At 45.2% G+C, this 20,216-nt stretch overlaps 1 protein-coding gene and 1 pseudogene across 2 annotated transcripts in view; both read right to left on the bottom strand.

Moving 5' to 3' along the window:
• PAPPA (pappalysin 1) overlaps positions 1 to 20,216 on the bottom strand; it is a 266,420-nt gene that overhangs the window by 189,215 nt on the left and 56,989 nt on the right. Inside the window, exons 3-5 of the mRNA XM_027550637.1 lie at positions 20,070 to 20,215; positions 14,406 to 14,699; positions 6,708 to 6,900 (exon numbers count right to left, since the gene is read on the bottom strand). Of these exons, the coding sequence (XP_027406438.1) occupies positions 6,708 to 6,900; positions 14,406 to 14,699; positions 20,070 to 20,215 (633 nt within the window). The remainder of the gene's footprint in view (positions 1 to 6,707; positions 6,901 to 14,405; positions 14,700 to 20,069; position 20,216) is intronic.
• On the bottom strand, positions 18,643 to 19,182 carry LOC113897718 (annotated as a pseudogene). The gene has a single exon (XR_003512409.1). The product of XR_003512409.1 is annotated as a ubiquitin-40S ribosomal protein S27a pseudogene (transcript).

Genomic DNA, 20,216 nt, shown 5'->3' with positions numbered 1-20,216 from the left:
TCTCCTTCCTAAAAGAATCACCATCCTTCAGCAACCTGAAAGACACAAGGGAGGGACCCTATCTCAAGCCTTAGGGCTTTTGCTTCACAGGGAAGCTCCATAGCCCCAGGGCTCATGTGCTTGCTAACATCACAGTCTGAAGCTGGTCCTTCTTCCTCCTCCACCCAGCTGCCAGGGAGCTCATCCCCAAACCTAAATCTGAATACTTTCTGCCTCTGCTTATCTGCTAATACGGTGACCAACACGTGTAGTTTAATGGCTGGATGGATAGATGGATAAATACCAGTCACTCCAACATGTTGCTAAGACTCATGACTAACCTAGTCTAGACCCTCAAATTGCGTATTTTGCATCATCAGCTTTATCATCAGAAATATGAAATCATACATAGGTATAATTTTATAAGCACACTAATATTTAGTGATAGAATGACTGGACAGTCTAAGGCCAATCTGCTCAATGGAACAGTAAGCAGTTGGTACAAATACTCATAAAGATCATTAAAATGTATGGAAAATGTGTTATAATGTTAAGGGAAGAGTCATATTCAAAACTGTACCTTATAGCAGCATCTCAATGCTGTTCAAATAACTTAATGTGACGAAATACTACCAGCAAATATTTCTAGGTGGTGGAACTCAGAATGATTCCTCTCTCCCTACTTCCATTCCTTCTGGTTTTCTGAACTTTCTCTGTATTTTCAGTATGTATGAGGTGTTCTTGAACTAGCAATAATGACAATTAAACAAATGTACTTGGAGGCAGAGGATGAAGAGTGGAGAGGGAGGTGCGCAGCACCAGTCTGGTTCCATTACAATGACCACAACCCATGCATAGCAGCTCAGAGTCACAGGACTGGCTTTATGACGACAATGAGATTACAAACATCCTTGTATGAATCCAGATCGCACTGATCTTAATGGTAACTGAGTTTTCTACTCTAGATGCCTTGCTTTAGAGGAAACGCATGTAGTCACCTGTACTTCACTGAGTTCTTGACAACTGTTCAGTTCAGTTCAGTCGCTCAGTCGTGTTCGACTCTTTGCGACCCCATGAATCACAGCATGCCAGGCCTCCCTGTCCATCACCATCTCCCAGAGTTCACTCAAACTCACATCCATCGAGTCAGTGATGCCATCCAGCCATCTCATCCTCTGTCGTCCCCTTCTCCTCCTGCCCCCAATCCCTCCCAGCATCAGACTCTTTTCCAATGAGTCAGCTCTTCACATGAGGTGGCCAAAGTACTGGAGTTTCAGCTTTAGCATCATTCCTTCCAAAGAACACCCAGGGCTGATCTCCTTTAGAATGGACTGTTTGGATCTCCTTGCAGTCCAAGGGACTCTCAAGAGTCTCCTCCAACACCACAGTTCAAAAGCATCAGTTCTTCGGTGCTCAGCCTTCTTCACAGTCCAACTCTCGAATCCATACATGACCACTGGAAAAACCATAGCCTTGACTAAATGGACCTTTGTTGGCAAAGTAATGTTTCTGCTTTTCAATATGCTCTCTAGGTTGGTCATAGCTTTCCTTCCAAGGAGTAAGTGTCTTTTAATTTCATGGCTGCAGTCACCATCTGCAGTGATTTTGACAACTGTAAGTTCCCTATAAATACTTTGACGAATTAATAAACTGTCATCCACCCGACAGTAAATGGGCCTTATTTACACAGAGTTCCACAAAGTGCATTCCCTCATGCTCAATCATGGGTTCGCGTGTTCACTCAATATTTCACCTGTTCATTCACTGGATACTCATTGAACAATCTCTGGTTGCTAGCACTGTGCAACTACCAGACATTAACCATCCATGGGAGAGGAGATTTGATGTGGTACCTGCCCTCATAGACCCTGCAATCCAGCAGAGGCAACAGTCCATAAACCAATAGGAAAATAATGTGTACAAAGTACAGGTTGAATTACTGCTAGAAGGAGAGTCAACAGATGATGTAGGAGAGACTAATGAGGGGCTGTGCAGGGGCTTCGGATGGGCACAACGCTGGCAGACCTCAGTGCAGATCCAAGAACAACACCGAGAGTGGAGTAAAGTGGTCCAGGCTCTGTCTTAAGGTATGCAAAGGACCGAGGCGGGACAGACGGCCTCGGTCCATAGAGGCCCTGAAGGAAACTCGAGTGGCAAGAGTCACAAATGGAAGACAGCAGTGAGAGCGCCAGTGGGGCAAGCAGGCAAGGACCACAGGACGGAAGGCTCCGCAGACCCCTTGCAGATTACACATAAGAGGGGTGGGAAGGTACTGGAGGGTTATAATGTGGGTGACATGATCCAATTCACATTTTTAAAAGATCAGCCTGAATGATGAATGAAGAATGAATTGGGAAAAGAAGAGCACAGGTAAAAGCAAAGTCAGGAAATAAAGAGCAAAGGTGTGATCCTGTATATGGTGGGTGAAGTTCCCATTTTACAGATAAGGAAGCTGAGGATCATGGTTACAGAATAACTATACGAAGGTCAAAGCTCAGAAACTCACAGTCAAAACAGACTTTACCAAAACCATGCCATATCCTACACATTCAGGGTATGTCAAATGTGTTTCTAATCCTTGGCATTTATTTGATTTTAACAGGCACCTGTATGTACACAGACAGAAATACACACACACACACATACACACTGAAATCATAGAAACACAGGATGCTAAAGGATGCTAACACTGGAAGAGATCACCTTTCTTACACATGATCCATGAGAATTAAAGTTTAAAGCTCCAAATCTGTGCCATCTACTTTAGCAGCCCCTAGTAACACGTGGCTATTCAAATCTAAATGAATTAAAATTAATATAGAATTCATTTCAGTTCCTCAGTTACACTCATCACAGTTCAAGTGCTCCCTAGCCACAGCTGGCTTACAGCTACCATACTGGATATTACATTATAGAAAGTTCTATTGGACAGTGCTTCTCTAAGGTACCCACTGTACAGAAGGAATTAAGCTCTCTCCTAGGCATCTAGAATGGTACTAGTTATGTACTATCCTTAGGACAATTGAGAAAATAGTCACTCAAGTCATTTTCTACATTCTGAGACTTGGAAAAAGAACCTTGGCTGAGAAAGGCTAGATTCCCCTTTAGTTTACAGATCGGAAAACTGAGGCCAAAGAGGAAGAAGAAATGAATGAAGTTGCAAAGACTTCAGACTCAGGTCTCTTGGTTCCCAGTCCAGCATTCTTTCTACTATATACCACAGCCCATTGTTCAGAAAACTGAAACCATCTAGTCAACACATGTTTGCAAGACAGATAAAAATGCAGGAGTTAAAAAAGCCAGGGGTGGCCTTGAATTATTTATTCAGTTGCCCATGTGTGAGGACACAGGCGGTGGGAGGATCTGAGTATGTTTTTTTAAGGAAAACCCTTGTATTCTCTCTGACCACAGATGTGAGGAACAGCAGGAGGACATGACGATGGCCAGGGGCTAGAGGTTGGCATTGATGAATGGAGTGGAAAACATCAGAGATTCTGCAGGGAAAGAGGATTTCAAGTAGCTCAACAGCTCTGGGAAACTTTGTACAAGATGGGAGCTAGTGTTTCCTGAGCATAGAGTGTGTGTGCTAGGCATATCACAGATGTCATCTTATTAAATTCCCCACAGAAGCCAGGTGGAGTGGGTATGGTTAGCACTTTTTATGGAAGAAGACTCAAGAAGGCCAGAAAGAATCAGAGGGGTGAGAAACTCACCCAAGGTCCCCTAGGCTGGAAGAGGTAAAGTTGAGACTGGAATACAGTCTGCTTGACATCAAAGCTTGTGCACTTTGTACTAAGCCAATTTCCATGAGTATGAACTCCTTGCGTATGGGAGATGGATAGATTTATTTCTTTAAAACAATTTATTGAACTTGCTGACCTACTTCCTTCAGTCATAGACTACAGTCTACATAGCTGTTAACCCTAATTAGATATGTTTCTAAAATGTCAGTTTTAATTTAACATATGATAACTCCATTATGAAATCTTAGACTGAACAGAATAGCTATTGTATGAGCCTCAAGTACCAACTGACTACAGGTTATTAAAAACATACTGATTGAAGCTGAGGGCCCCATGTAATAGAGACATATCTCATTACACAACAATTAACCCTCCAATAGGTTTCCAACAATCAGATGGTATTTATTTAATGGACAATAACTGCTTTATGAAATACAAATTGAATACACACACAGGAAGCTTCATTTACAAAACTTCCATTTCTACGTGGAATCGAGGCCAAGGCTTGACCAAAAGTCTGATACTTCTCATCGCCACAGAAAAAATAAATAAATCCATGGGCTGCTGGAAAGGCTGCTCTGAAGTGTCACATGAGGTTTCCCAAACCCAGCTCTGAGCTCCCAGTGAGGGCACTGGGGCAGAGGAAGGGGGTTTCTACAGAGCATCTAAGGAGTGCATTTCCTTTCTCCGTGATCACATGCATCCAGCTGTCAAAAGAAGGTTCTAGATTCAAGGACTGATAGTACTGAAGGAAAATTGGAGCCCAAATTTAATTGTGATGCCATGATCTAATATGTTTTTATGAACACACACACACATACTCGTGAGAGTTCACTGCCACATTTTATGGCCTTTATGAAGTGGAGAGTAACACCTCCTTCATAATTCAAGTTTTGGAAAAACTTAATGAAAGAACATGCGAGCCTGAGATAAGACGCTGCAAAATGTGAGTCGGAGCCTGGCTCCCACCACTTTCTATGGGCTTCTGGCCAAATCTCTCTGCCTCTTTGAACTCCAATCCCTTCCTCATCTGGCAAATGAAGAAGTTATTCTCCTTTTACAGAAATTACCAAACAGATGAAATGAGACTGTACAGCGAGCATTTAGTACAGAATCCAGAGCAGAGTGAGCAATTGGTAAACAGCATGAACAACCATTGAGTAATATTAATTCATCATCAGCTGGTTATTATTTCCACCATCTTCAATATTGTATTACCATTATTGAATAAAACATTCAGGTCTGGGAGGGGGCAAAAATACTAATCCATACTAATTTATAGCCAAGTTCCAACCAAATTAAATATCAACATGTTAGTACATCTTCATGATCCTTTAAAATCCCCTAAAGCTTCAGTGCCTTGGGGAGACCCAATGTTGAAAGGAACCACAAGAAATGATTTCATTCATGTTTCCACCTTCAGACCACTGAGGCATCATTAGACCCACCTTTCAGTGGAGTATGACTCAGGGGGAGAAACTGACTTGCCCAAGGCCATACGGCTAGGAAGTGACTGACAGGAGCCCAACTAAGGCATCTTGTGCCTTGACTTATCATCCCTTGATCTTCTACGAAGATCATGGCATCCGGTCCCATCACTTTATGGGAAATAGATGGGGAAACAGTGGAAACAGTGTCAGACTTTATTTTTTTGGGCTCCAGAATCACTGCAGATGGTGACTGCAGCCATGAAATTAGAAGACGCTTACTCCTTGGAAGGAAAGTTATGACCAACCTAGATAGCATATTCAAAAGCAGAGACATTACTTTGCCAACAAAGGTTCGTCTAGTCAAGGCTATGGTTTTTCCTGTGGTCATGTATGGATGAGAGAGTTGGACTGTGAGGAAGGCTGAGCACCAAAGAATTGATGCTTTTGAACTGTGGTGTTGGAGAAGACTTTTGAGAGTCCCTTGGACTGCAAGGAGATCCAACCAGTCCATTCTGAAGGAGATCAGCTCTGGGATTTCTTTGGAAGGAATGATGCTAAAGCTGAAACTCCAGTACTTTGGCCACCTGATGCGAAGAGTTGACTCATTGGAAAAGACTCTGATGCTGGGATGGATTGGGGGCAAGAGGAGAAGGGGACGACAGAGGATGAGATGGCTGGATGGCATCACTGACTCGATGGACATGAGTCTGAGTGAACTCCGGGAGTTGGTGATGGACAGGGAGGCCTGGTGTGCTGCAATCCATGGGGTCGCAAAGAGTTGGACAGGACTGAGTGACTGATCTGATCTGATCTGATCTTCTAAAAATTCTACCTTCAGTTCTATTAAACAACAGAGGCAAAGATGCTCGTTATACAAAAATACATGTATATATATATATATATATATGCATGTGTACCATCCATATATAATGTGCCCTTCTTATATGGTACTACGTGTATACAAAGGAGTTAGCTCATTAACCAGAGGCAGGTAAATGCCCAAGCTCATGAGATGTGACCAGTACCTCCATTCCAGACGAGGTTCAGGAGACAGAAGTTTCCAGGCTTTTAACAATAAAGCAAAGCTTAATATTCACCACAGAAATTATGCATCATTACTCATTAATTTCTGTTAGCAATCATTTATGTATTCCCTGATCCCCAAATCTACAACGTCTACATGGAGCAGTCGCTGTACCAGTTAGTCCTCGAGTGTGTGTGTTATTCCCTTAGTCGTGTTCAACTCTGTGCGACCCCATGGACCGTAGCCCACCAGGCAGGCTCCTCTGACCATGGGATTCTCCAGGCAAGAATACTGGAGTGGGTTGCCATTTCCTTCTCCAGGGGATCTTCCTGACCCAGGGATCTTCCTGACCCAGGGTCTCCTGCATTGCGGGCAGATTCTTTACCATCTGGGCACTTGTGGGCACTTGTTAAACAAGAGCAACAATAAAAGACACTGAGAAATCCCTCTCCAAGGCTGTTTCCCTTCCAAGTTTCCCTCCTCTTGGCAGGAGAGAGAGAGAGGGATCAACACTTCACAGGCCACACTCACCTTTCAAAGAAGTGGCCGTCGATGGGAGGGAACCACTCCAGCATCACAGAGTCGGGCGTGTGGCTCACGACCTGGGGGGCGAGGGCGATGGGCGCTGGCTTCCTGGAGGGCTGCCAGCCCTGGTACACCAGGTCCAGGTAACAGTGCATTCTGGCGACCTGATTGGGTGTGAAGGAGTCGGTGCAGTCGTCATCTGCAAGCAGGCAGAGGGAGAGATAAGCACCTCGTTGCACGGACCGACAGGCAAGAGAATGATGATGCCTCCCGGGCGGCCCGGAAGCCAGCACCCCGGCCCTTGCCAACTGGGAGCTGGCCTCTTCCAGTGCTCGAGAGTTAATGGTCTGTGAACAAATTAGTGCAGTCATCACTTCTGCAGACAGGTGAGAGGGAGCATTAGGAGGGGGAGGGCGGATGGGCCTGAAAAGGCACGTCTGAGCCTGGAGAGGGAGGTCATGGGTAAGGACAAGGGCAAGACGAGCCGCTTTCCCCGGGCCCCCATCCACAGGTCAGTAAGTCCCAGCCAATCAGTCAATATCTCTCAGTCATCCACTCGTGTCCTGTCTATTTGCTCACTCATTCTTTCATATGCTTACTTGTTCCTTCACTCCCACCTTCACATTTGTTCATCGCTCATTCATTAATTCTGCTCCTTACTGATGCAGCAATTCTGCTTTCCAAACCAGCCTTCTGAGCATTGATTCTATACTCTCTGCTCGAAGCCAAGGGCCACGGAAACCTACAGCACTCCTGCGGTCGGGAGCTACCAGTCTAGCTACAGAGCAAAGGTCAGCTTGCTGTGTGGCTCAAGGTGGTTATAGGCTGTTCAAGTTTGTGACGCCAGTCCCCAACGACAAGGAGATGGTGTGTTGGGGAAGACGGATAAACTGGAGAGGCTTCTAGGGGAGGTCCTGGGTCAACCAGGTTACACGGTTAAGACTGGGGAAGAAGATGAGGGATGGCAGAAAGGGCAGCTCAGGACCACAGAAGCAATGAGCCCTGGGCAGTGAGCACAGGGAGACTCGGCAGTAGTCCAGGCTCAGCATCCAGCCTTCGGTGTCCACGGCAGGGATGCAAGGACAGCGACACTTTCTGCACAGCGCTGTCGCTGGGACACTGACTGTGGGCTTAGTACATGCTTCGTACACGGGATACTGTGCTTTGGGCACGTGTAATTCTCCCACTAGTTTTGGAGTAAATACTCTGATCACTCCATTTCACAGAGGAGGAACCTGAGGCTGAGAGAGGCCTCACTACTTTTTAAAGATCACAGAGCTAGGGGCAGATCTGAGGTGTGAACCCAGGCAGTCTTGACTCCAAGGCCACGTTTCTAATCAATATGAGAACTTTTTTTCTGAGTGTCCATGAGACCTTGTATGGGCAAAGTGTCCTGCAGGTGTTTGATAAATAGGAGTTGAGCCTGAGTTGGAGGGGACCAGAATACAATCTCATTTCTGAATGTCTTTAGATCTAATGACCTTCAATTCTACCCTCTGTTTTCTAGGATGAGGAGTGAAGGCCATGACCCGAGACTCTTCCCTGCCAAGGAGGAAGCTTGCCTCCCGTCTCTCCCTCCAACAGCTTTACTCAGCTGCCCCAGGGGCAGATCAAGGCACTGTTTTGGCTTGGTTTCCAAAAACACCACTTCCCAGAGGTGTCCGCCTGGCCAGGGTTTCTGCAGCTGGGCCCCAGACAGAGGAGAACGGGGCTCGCCAGATCTTAAAATAAACCCACCATGGGAATTCCGCAGCATAAACTCACTTTCTCTTATCAAACAAACAGAAAATAAGTTCAGGCAGGTGCTGGGCAGTTGGACATGACCTTGAGAATCCAGCTTGGGGAAGGGATAGGAGTGTGAGGAGGTTATACACAGAAGCTGCCTCTGATCCCCTTAGCAATTTTTGATGGTCTCCTTGCCAGCACCCTGGGGAAGACTTTTATACATGTGGAAGAAGCAGAAGAGCCCAGAGTCCTTCAGAGAATACCACCAAAGAATGACTAGTTGCACAAATTACTTTCAAGCTCAGATACTTGCATGTAACTCCTTGGATACAAAACAGGCTATGGGTTGCTTTTGCCTGGAAAATAAGACTCCAATTGCCCCCAGTGGTCTAAGAAGGACTGGATGGGCTGGTACATTTTCCTTTGTTACTAAGGACTTTGTACTTCATCCCGAAAGTTTTGGAAAAGCCACTAAATAGGTTAAAAGCAGGGGAAGGGCATTCTGGCTAAAGAAGTAAGGGTTATGTAGTTAGATTCATGGGTGAATGATCCGGAGTCAAATGATTTTATGACCACTGTGCCTCAGTTTCCCACCTGTAAAGTGGAGATAATGATGATAACAAGAGTGCTGATGTCAGAATGCTGCTGAAGGTCATGGCAAGTGTAGCATCAAGAGGCAGGAGCAGTGCTCAGTGAATGCCCACTGCCTCGGGTCTTGGGATAGTGCAGGCACCTCTGTGTGTGTGCCTGCATGTGTGCACGTGTGTGTGTACACATACACTAATGTGGGTGAGTGTTAGGAAACTAGAAGCAGGAAAAAAACCAGAATGTAAAATATTCACTCTCTTTGACTTTGCAACATCGCCATTTAGGAATTCGATGGATAGATACTCATGAACAAACATGAGGGAAAACGTATGTACAAGGACCTCTTTTGAAATATCATTTACATAGAAAAAACATTAGAAATAACACATCTGTCTATTAATAGGGGGAGGACTCTACATTAAGGCACATGCACAGAACAGAATTCTAACCAGTCATTTCCCAAACAAGGAAGTAACTCTAAAACTCAGGCCCCCTGTGTATAAGTTGGGGACATTTATATCAACCCACAACCTAGAGTGATGGTGTGGCTTCCATGAGCTGGAACACATACAGCGTTCATTTGATGAACGAGAGAGAAAATCAGCAATTTGCTTTCCTCTCTATCTTCTGATTTGTTTGGTTTTCTTCCTCCAAAGGAGTTAGTTTCCTTTTATAACTTAAAAATTAGCCATTTCCATGTCTGCCAATTTAAAAGTTTGAAAAATGGGTAGGTGACACAGGCTGGAAAGAGGACAGAACTGTACCTGAACTTTAAAACTGAAGTCAAAAAACATCCCTCCCAGAGCTAGAAAGCTTAGAGACTGAACCGCTGCTGGAATCCTGGGTGAGGTACCAAAGGGTTTCTGTCCATCATAAAGGCTCTGCCCCAGTTAGCTGACGTTTCCAGTTGGCTGCTCTTAGCTTCCTGCCTCTGCAGGCTGCCCCTCCTGACACCTGTGGCCCCTCGTCCTGGTCTCTAGGACCAGCCAACCCAACCTATTCTGTCCCCATGCTGCCTCCAGCCAGAAAGGACGTGGGGGACTTCAGTATTCTGGGAGGCTACACCAGTCCCCATGCTGTTGATGTCGTGCTGTGAGTTTGCAATCTAAACTTTGTTCTCAAGAGCAATTTCCACCTGCAGCTGGAAGGCCACAGGGCAGGGAGGTTCAGGGCTGCCACTGCCTGTGGGACTTCAGACAAAATGCTGATCCCTGACAGCCTTGTTTCCACCCACTGTGAAACGGGGACTCATGACCCTACCTGCCTTCCACAGCCAAGGGGAGCATGCAGCTAGCTCACCCACTTCTAGTGCAAGAATAACTGAAGGTTTTGTTGTTTTAAAAACAATGATAATAACAGTAAGAGCAATAGATGATTATATCTACTGCAGAACACTTGGTATGTGCCAAGCATGTTACAAAGACATAAACATCAACCTAAATGTTACCTAGAGATTAAAAAAAAATCTAGTGTATATGTATGTGTAGATGGATATGAATATCTATAATGGATTTCTGTAATTCTTATCATCACGAGCATCATATATATGCATATATATACACACATACGCACAAACATACCCACACTTGTGATGAGATATGATATATGTGCCAGGTCTTATACTGTACATTAGGTTCTGGAGTGTTTTCACAATTAACAGTCAACAGATAATCTTGCTAATCATCACTTACTGAACACTAGTTTTGGTACCAAGGACAGTTCTAACTCCTTCACCTGTATGACTCTCATGCAAGGTGAGGGTGTTTGTCCTCCATGTACCAATAAAGTTAACAGGCTTAGACAGAAGGGACTTGCCTGAGGTCAGAGTCAAAGGCTGGCACACAGAGGATTCAAGTTGGTTCTCACACTCTAGACTTTATGCTCCGAACCACTATGTTCCTATCAACCGTCTGCTGCATCATCTTCAGTGATTACAGGATGTTCTGTCATATGAGTGCCTTGTGATTCATTTCAGCAACCCATTCTCTTTGGATTTGTAAGAAGCTTCTAATTTTTCACACATGTAAGCATTTCTCTTCTATGCCTATTACACACTTCAATTAATAGATGTCTAATTAATATGTGGAGAAAAAAAGGTTGCTAAAAACATTTTTAGGACTAAATCTTTAAACACATTAACAGATTTATTTCCTTAAGACATACTTCTTAGAGGTGGGGCTGCTGTGTCAAAGCTTAAGTGCATACTAACAGGGATACGCAGAACGGCAGTGACAAGACGCTTGCTCCCATAGCTGGGGAAGGCCTGGTTTCTGCACTGTTGAGGAAGCTGGGCTTGGGGGTCCTCTTAGTGGGTTCCTTATGGCATCTTTTCTTCAGGAAGTAAGAGTCTGACCTGCCGTCTTTCTACCTGCCTAAGGATTAGCCCACAGCTCAACGCGACCTCACCCACCCGGTGCTTGACTAGGCTTGCCCTAGCACCTGCCTGGTGTCTGCTTAATCTGAGCAGTTGGGACACTCTCAAACTCCCCCAGTGTCAGAAAGGGAGCCAGATAATTGTTGCTTAAATGCAGGCTCTGCCATGAAAGGCATGCCTTGTTTTTGCTGTGTGACCCTGGGAAGGTGACAAGTTGCCTAAGCCATGCTTTCTCTTTCTGTAAAGTGGGAACAGTAGTAATACACTTATCCCCTTGGGCTATTTAGATGATTCCATGAGACAAGCCTGTTGGGCAATGCCCACAGTGTCTGGCACGTCATAGACACTCAGTAGTTTCTGCAGACTTGCCACCAGCCATGTTCAATTTATTACAATCTTAGGACTAACAATTAATTCAGGTCCTCAGCTTCACTCTCCTTGCTCAACAAGTGGCTGATGGCTACCATGCAGGTGAACACAAACACAGAACACACCCATCTCTGCAGAAAGCCAGAGCACTCGCAAGGAAGGAACTCTAAGCAGCTGACCCAGCACGGTCTCTACCCTCTTGTCTTGACTGCAAAGCCCCCGTGTGTCCCTCTCCCCAGCCCTGAGAACCCGATCCTGGTCTGCATTTTGAATTTCATCCAGCTGCTTTTGTCACCTCATCTATCAGAGATCCTAAGAAAAACAAACATTTCAAAGCTCGTGGTCTCCTTGAATATGCTTTTGCGGGTGTAAGTTTGTTATCGTAGCTCAGTGAATTAGTTCTGCTGTTAATGGGTCACTGAGCTGAGGGGTTCCTTTAGAAAAGCAACATTAAATCAATCACCCTTTAGATCTGTACAAAGGGGAACAACAACCAAAAAAAGATTTAGTTTATGGGGGTCCAGTAGCGAGTGGCAGCTCCTGGCCCCTAAGAGGCCGGCAAACTTCCAAACTCACGTTATCGTTTACTTTCCAAGCGCACTGAGCTGGCTGAGGAAAGATGCTGTAGAAATGGAACTTAAGCAGGGCTCCGGGAGGGGACGGGACACCGGATATGGATGCCGGCTCGGCTGGGAATGGGAGCATGGTAGGACTCTGCTTTTGAGGAAATCCCTAGCACTCGGGTCTTTTTTAGAGACCCCAAGCTAGGGGCTGTTTATGGCACCAAGCGTGGGTGCTGACCATTCAAGAGACCTCGGGTGTGAACTGTATGAACTTTACATGGAGATGGCCCCGGAGATCGTTCAGTCCAAACGGGAAACTGGGAAGACCCACAGGTAGTGGGTCTTCTGGATTTCAGGAGGGACAGCCTCTCTTCGAATGCAATCAGAGGCAAAATCCCGTCAGAAACGGAGACTGCTAGAAGCGGGCTCCCCTGGTTTAAGCAGAAATGGAGGCTCAGAGTCACACAGCCACTCAGAGTGCCCCCACCTCCCTGACAATGATCTCTCTGGCACAGACTCGAAAACCACCCAGATCGCTCAATATCCCACTCAGCCATCAGCTAGGTCTCCTTGGAAGAGTGGCACAAGAGGGAAAGAGAAAAGACGGTCTCCTGTGAAACGGGGGTAGTTCCAGCCCCATAGGCTTGTTGAGAGAGTTAAACAAGATGGCATATATTAACGTCCTTTATGAACAATAATGGTTTGATTTTTTTTTTTTTTTTAATCTTTGGGCTGTGCTGCATGGTATGTGGGATCTTAGTTTCCTGACCAGGAATTGAACCCATATCTCCTGCATTGGCAGCATGGAGTCTTAACCACTGGACCACCAGGGGAGTCCCATGAACAGTAAACTTTTATATAAGTAGAAATATTGCTATACAAATCAACTTTATATACCTGTTGTTAGAGAAATTACTCATATTCCCCCTACTTGGTTTTCTTCCTCCTTCCTCCCTCCTCCCTTTCTTCTTAGCAAACATTTTTTAAAAACACAAGGCCTGTGCTAAGCGCGGAGAGAACAGTGATGTCTCAGAGACAATTTCTGCCTTTATAGAGCTCACTTGCTTTGGTGGTGGAAAGAAACACCTAAGTTGAATATTATAAAAGATCTGGATGCTCAGCTAACACACACAAGCATCTGGTGCTTTACTCAAAGTCTCTTGACCTAGGGGTGAGGCTGTGACCATCCTAAGAAAGGGTATCTCATTCGTTCTTTTTCTTTTTTTAAAGATTTTTATAATGTGGACCATTTGTAGAGTCTTTACTGAATTTGTTAATATATTGCTTTTGTTTTATATTTTTTGGTTTTTGTGGCCACAAGGAATATGGTATCTTACCTCCCCAACCAGGGACTGAATCTGCATGCCCTGCATCGGAAGCTGGAATCTTAACCACTGGACTACCAGGACAGTCCCAGGATAGCTAACTTTCCAAAGATGTTATAAGGACTAGAGCTGGTCTTGATATACACTAAAAGGAAGTGCAGGGGATCTTGGAATGCACAGAATGAGTTATTAACACTGTTATTGATGGTACTAAAAAGGACTCTGAGCGGGTATATGCAGTGAGGGAGAAAACAACTCCATCTCATGTAATAATTTCATTATTTGTAAAACCAAAAGAATTCTATTTTACTGTAATAAAACAGTAAAAGAGCATGTGAAAATTTTGTTGTTTTTTTTTTTAAAGGTTCAACAACCACCAGCTTAGGAAACTATAGCTGCAAAAGTAGGAGAAACCTCGGCGATCAAGTCCAGAGTTTCCATTTTCTTGAGAAAAGTGGGACCCAGAGATGGGAAGTGACAGACCCCAAGGCAGCAGGTGACCTAGCAGCAGAACCGGCCCTTCTACTCAGGTTTCCTGACTTTTAGCCCTGGTCAGCTTCCCAAAGCATCTTTCTGAGGAGCTTTTAGATACAACATCTTCCTTGCATCCCTGAGGTACTCATGGAAGGCACAGGTACTCGATTATTTGGAATGAAGAGATCTTAGGAAAGACAGGCAGCCTGCTTGAGCCAGGCCGGGAGGCCACGTCTGACACTGGCACTCTGGGGCGGTGTGTGGGCCCGCAGAGCGTGGGCCTTACCTGCATAGCTCATGAAGTTATTGTATGGAGTGTTGAAGAAGCTGTTGAAGCCGCATGTGTCGTTCCCTGGCCCCGGGTCACCGCAGAACTTGTGTTTCGGAGCTGGGTTGGTGTCACTGCAAAGGTCTCCGGTCTCATAGGAGGGCTCTGTCTCCATGCAGGGGTCGCTGCAAGACTGGATTTCCGAGATGCCTCGGAAGATGTGGTAGAGGCCCAGGCTGTGCCCAATCTCATGGATCATGGTGTGGGTGTGCCCAGGGATGCCGTAGAAAGATGGATTCAAGACGATGCCGCCTGCCAGGGGGAAGTCAGAGTGTTAGGTGAACTGGGCACCCTGCTTCCTGCTGCAGGAGTCCCCAGATCCCTCAAGGGGGAATGGGGCACGGCCCAAAGTAACCACAGTCTCCTCCACCCTATGACTCCACAGCTGAGAGCCGTTCTGACTTGTGGCATGAATCAGTGATGGAGTAGGAAGAAGTCTCAAAGTCATTTTGTGCAGTCCCTTCATTTTTCAGTTGAAAACACCGATGCCTAAAGGAGCGAGGCAACTTACTCAAGGGGATGTCACACTACTTAGAAGCAGAGGCATGATTACAATTCAAGACCTTTGATTTCTGGATGGCAAAGATTTCAGCTGCAACTTCTTAGGAAGTAAGGCATGCCCCAGTTCGTGAATATGCTACACAAATTGTTTAAATGAAACTCTTATGCCCTGACTCCTTGGTCCCAGCTCTCATGTTGCCTTCACTAATGCTGTGAAGTTGAGCAAGTTGATTGTCATCTCTGAATCCCATTTCCGAAGCTCTGTACCCTACGAGAGTGAATATTCATAAAGGCCAGCACTGAGCGTACTCACCATTATAACAGTGATAATAGTCAGTGTTTCTTGAGCATTTATTACATATTTTCAGGCCTTGTGTTCAGTGTTTCACATGTATAAGCACACTTAATCATCTCACAACCCCATGAGAGGGGCACTGACTCACAGAGAGGTGAAATAAGTGGCCCATGATCGAATGAGTAAGTTGGGAGTTCAGATCTGAACCCAAGATCCTTGGGTTCCAAAGCCAGGGATCTTAATCAGTTCTGCTGCTAATGCCCACCACAGGCACAGACTATGGTATCTCATTAAGTAAATGTTGAATATCTGCTGAATGCCACCCCAATGAAAGAGGTTTTGCGAGGCCTAAGTAACTGCGTGTAAGTAGCCAGCATATCACCTTCCACACAGCAAGGGCCTTGTTCACTGTCTGACCACTTGGTACCCCAAGTGCACTCCAAGAACGGGCATCATCAGCTTCACCTGGAGGTGATCAGAAATGCAAACCCTTAGGCCCCACCCCAGACCTAAAGAATCAAAATAATAAGTCTTTTACCAACAGCCCCAGATGATTTGCCTGTATGTTCTAGTTTGAGAAGTGATAAACCACCCTACCTATCTTAAAAGAATGACCATTTCTTCCCTTGGGCAGATAGATGGATCAGATCTCAGGAAAACCAATGGACAGCATGGTTCTGTGTTTGTTTTTAGCTCCTGGAGAAATACATACAGGTTGGCAGATAGATATTGCAGCTGGAAAACCCAAGTGTGTTTGAGGGAAGGTTACGCTTCAAGTCCGAGCACAGAGAATGAATAAAGAAGATGTGGTATGTGTTTACAATGGAATACTGCTCAGCCATGAAAAAGAGTGAAATAATGCCATTTGCAGCAACACGGATGGATCTAGAGATTGTCACAGTGAGTGAAGTCAGACAGAAAAGCAGAAATACTGTATGACAGCCTAAGAAAGGGGCGTCATCAAAGAGGTGATACAAAACGAACTTACAGAACAGAAAGAGACTCACGGACTTAAGAGAATGTACATATGGTTGCCGGGGGAAAGGAACAGTTAGGGAGTTTGGGATGGTCATGTACACACTGCTACATTCAAAATGGATAAGCAACATGGACCTAGTGAATCGCACAGGCTACTCTGCTCAATGTTATGTGCCAGTCTAGAAGGGAGGGGAGAACGGATATAAGGATATGCATGGTTGAGGCTCTTCACTGCTCACCTGAAACCATCACAACATCGTTAATCAGCTATACCCCCCACCCAAAATAAAAAGTTAAAAAAAGAGAAAAGGCTTCACATCTGAGCCATCTGCAAGCGGTGGCTGTAAGTGCAGAGCAGCACATTACAGGAGAACGGTGAGGAGGGAGGCCCTTGCTATTCTCTGCTGGCAAGCCTGGAGCAGGCGTGGGGGGAGTTTTATCTCAGACTGAACTGCTGGGAGGGCAAGCTTGCTCAGTCATGGGGCTCATGGAGTCGATTAATTCTGAGCTGCTCAGAGCCTTCCAGCACAAAGATAAAGATGTATGAGGGGGTGTGTGTGCTTGCACGTGTATGTGTGAGAAGCGGCAGGCAGAGGCAGGGAGGAAGAGAAATTGAGACAGGAAATCTCTCTCAATTATTTTCTGTCAATCATAATATGAAACATAATCCCCTTCCCACCCAAGGCTTTTTCCAGGGATCATGGTGTAACAGCAGGAAAAGAGGGTGTGTATATATGATTCTAATAAATTGGGTTTGATTGGGCCTACTGCAGAGGAACTGCTCAGGATCAGCATGTCTCAGGACGGAGAGGTGGCAGCCTGGGAGGCCGGCTGGAGTTAGCCTGACATGGGTTGTAATCTTCATTCTGTTTTGCAATGGCTGTGTGATCTTGAGAAAGTAACTTTGCACCTCTGGCGTGTTCTGAAATAAGCAGCAGCAGCAGAGCACCAAAGATTCTCAGTCTCTCTGTGAAGCTGTAATATTGAGGTCAATGGAGAACGAAGGGGGGCAGGGTGCTGGCAGGGCCCCATAGGTGTTTCCAGGGGACAATGACGGGACTGCAGGCTCGATGTCCAGGCTGGGTCTCCCAGGCTCCCCTCTTCACAGAGCTTGAGGCCTGTTTCACTGCTTCTCTTAAAAGGTGAAATAACTTGAGGCTGACATCATCCTGAAATACTATAACATGCCGTGGATTTATAGCCTTCTGTATGCCTGGTCCTGAGCCAGTCTCTGAAATTCAAGGAATTATCAGGAGTATTTCTCTCTCACTATAGAAACTTGCTGCTCAACCATTCTAAGCTTCTAACCATGACCCTTTTGGTTGATTTTTCAAAAGGAGAGAATTTCAGCCCTGAGAAGGGTCTTCAGAGGCCCTCTAGTCTAACTTCCTCACTTAAAATCTGAAGACATTGAGACCTGGAGAGGAGAGAGACTTGCCTAAGGCCATCCTGTGAAGGGAAGTCACAGCTGAGAACAAGCCTATATGTTGGCTTTGGGCCAGCAAGATTCCCATACATCATGTAGGCATGTGATGCGAGTTAATCAGCTTCAGCTTGCCTAAGCTGCACACTCTCTTTCACCCAGCCCCTGTCTGTCTAGGTCCGTCTGTCTACCCATCCATCATCTATCTCATGGTTTCTCAACAACAGCACTGCTGGTGTTTGAGGCCGGGTAACTCTTTAACACAGGTATCAAAGGAGACTCAGCGGCATCGCTGGCCTCTACCCACTCGATGCCAGTAGCATGGCCGCATTTGTGAAATCCAGAAATTTCACTCGACCTTGTCAAATGTCTCCCAGCACATAAAATCCTCCAGCTGAGAACTGCCAGCTATTTATTGTTGTCTCCATCTCTACGCAACCACACATATGTGTGTATGCACACACACACACAGACCTACAAACTGGTTTCACTAAACAGCTAGCAGGAGATAGTGCTCTGGAGCCAACTAAGTCTAGAAGTTAACACAACTTTATTGTTTGAAGTTGCAAAGTCCCTCAGCTCTAAGATATTGTGGATTTAGAGCAGCTACTGGACTCTGGCTGTATCACTGGAAAATCAGACAGGCCTGAGGAAAGATCCAGCATTATCCCTCTGCTGAGCCCTAACATTCTCAGAAAAAGGTACCCATTGAGTCATTACTATTCACTGCTGTAAATAATAGGAACATTCTAACACATGCGAAAAAGCTAAATGAACCGCAGTGCCCTCACGCAATGGCATATTGTTGGTATTTAGTCATTAAGTTGTCTGACTTTTTTGCAACCCCATGGAGTATTTAGCCTGCCAGGCCCCTCTGTCCATGGGATTCCTCGGGCAAGAATACTGGAGTGGCTCAAGAATACTCCTGAGCCACGAGGGAAGCCCCCGATGGCATTTTACATGGCCATTAAAAATCTTGGTCTTTTTTTTGTTGTTGTTGTTAGCTCATATCTTTATTAACCAATACACAATTACTTGTCTTCCGGTTTGTTGAAACAATAGGTCAGACAACATTTGCCACAATAATGTCTGTCGAAGTGACTGGTCATAAAAACTCCAGCACCACATTCATCTGAGGGACACTCCTGGCAAAGGCGACTGATTCTGCCATTCTCATCCACCTTATAGTATTTCAGAACAGCCAATTTAACCTTCTTTCTCTTATGCTTGTTCTTCTTGGGAGTGGTGTAAGACTTCTTTTCCTTTTCTTAGCGACACCACGAAGTCTCAACACTAGATGAAGAGTGGACTCCTTTTGCATGTTGTAGTCAGACAAAGTACATCCATCTTCCAGTTGCTTGCCAGCAAAGATCAGTCTTTGCTGGTCAGGAGGAATTCCTTCCTTATCCTGGATCTTGGCCTTTATATTTTCTACTGTATCCGAGGGCTCAACCTCAAGAGTGATGGTCTTCCCCGTCAGGGTCTTCACGAAAATCTGCATCTTGGCGGCGGTTCCACCACAGATGGTGGATCCGAAAGAAAATCCTGGTCTTTAGAGAACTAGACATAACTCAGAGACAGGCTTTTCTCTTGTGAAGTTAAGTGCAAGAAAAAAACTGGATGAGAAGCAACTTTGAAGACTGTTGCAACATGGGAAAACGTAGATGGCATAATATTAAGCGAAAAAAAAAGAACACAAATTTGCATCTATGCTATGATTTCAGATATGCACAAGTTAAAAAAATGCATATCTACATGCAGATGAGTACTGGTAGAGAACATGGAAAAATTGAAATTAAAGGACAACAGTGTTTGCTTACAGGGCCTGGTTCAGAAACCATTGTCATTTCTGACTTTTGGTGATTGGTTTGTATAAACACACGTCTTGTTTATGGATATGCATAATTTGAATGTAAGAAAAATTCCTGGTGGTGTCGGTGGATGGAACATGGAAGAACAGGGAGTTCTTGCAAACTCTCTGCTTCCTCCTTTCAAGCCAACCCATCACTGGCTGGCCCAGCACAAAGCCGTTACTAGGCTGAGAAGATATTTGCGTGAATGAAGAGGCAGGGGGTATACGGAGAAAGCAACCAGTGAACAGAGTTGGAAACCTAAATTCCAATTGTGGTTCTGCCCCTGATTTGGGTGTGACCTTAGATAAGCCCCATTCACTCTCCACATTTTAGTTCCTCCACTGGTAGAACAGAATTAATAGTATTGTGTTATTGTTCAGAGCCTCACTTGATGGCTGACAGATAAGGAATGCTAAAGAGTTTTGCAATATTAAAAGAGATCAATAACTAAGTTGTTCGTTGTCTTTACCACCACTATCACCATCAGAATCGTGACCCCCATCATCATCTTCACTACTCAATGTATGCCTGTCCCAAGCCAACTTCTTCCTGAAGAAGTTTCCAGCTCTCACCTAAGTGCATCAGGGCCTCCTTGTCCCACGGCCAAGTTGCTACTCCTGCCAATTCCTCCTCTGAGGAGTTTGCAAAGAAGATATTGAGGTGTGTCGATCCATCCAGTCTAAGAATGTTCTTCATCTCATTAACATCCAAGTATGCTC

This window comes from Bos indicus x Bos taurus, chromosome 8 (assembly GCF_003369695.1).
Source record: "Bos indicus x Bos taurus breed Angus x Brahman F1 hybrid chromosome 8, Bos_hybrid_MaternalHap_v2.0, whole genome shotgun sequence".
Taxonomy (NCBI): Eukaryota; Metazoa; Chordata; class Mammalia; order Artiodactyla; family Bovidae; genus Bos; species Bos indicus x Bos taurus.
The sequence above is the reverse complement of the archived record's forward strand: the minus strand, read 5'-3'. Positions and strand labels throughout refer to the sequence as shown.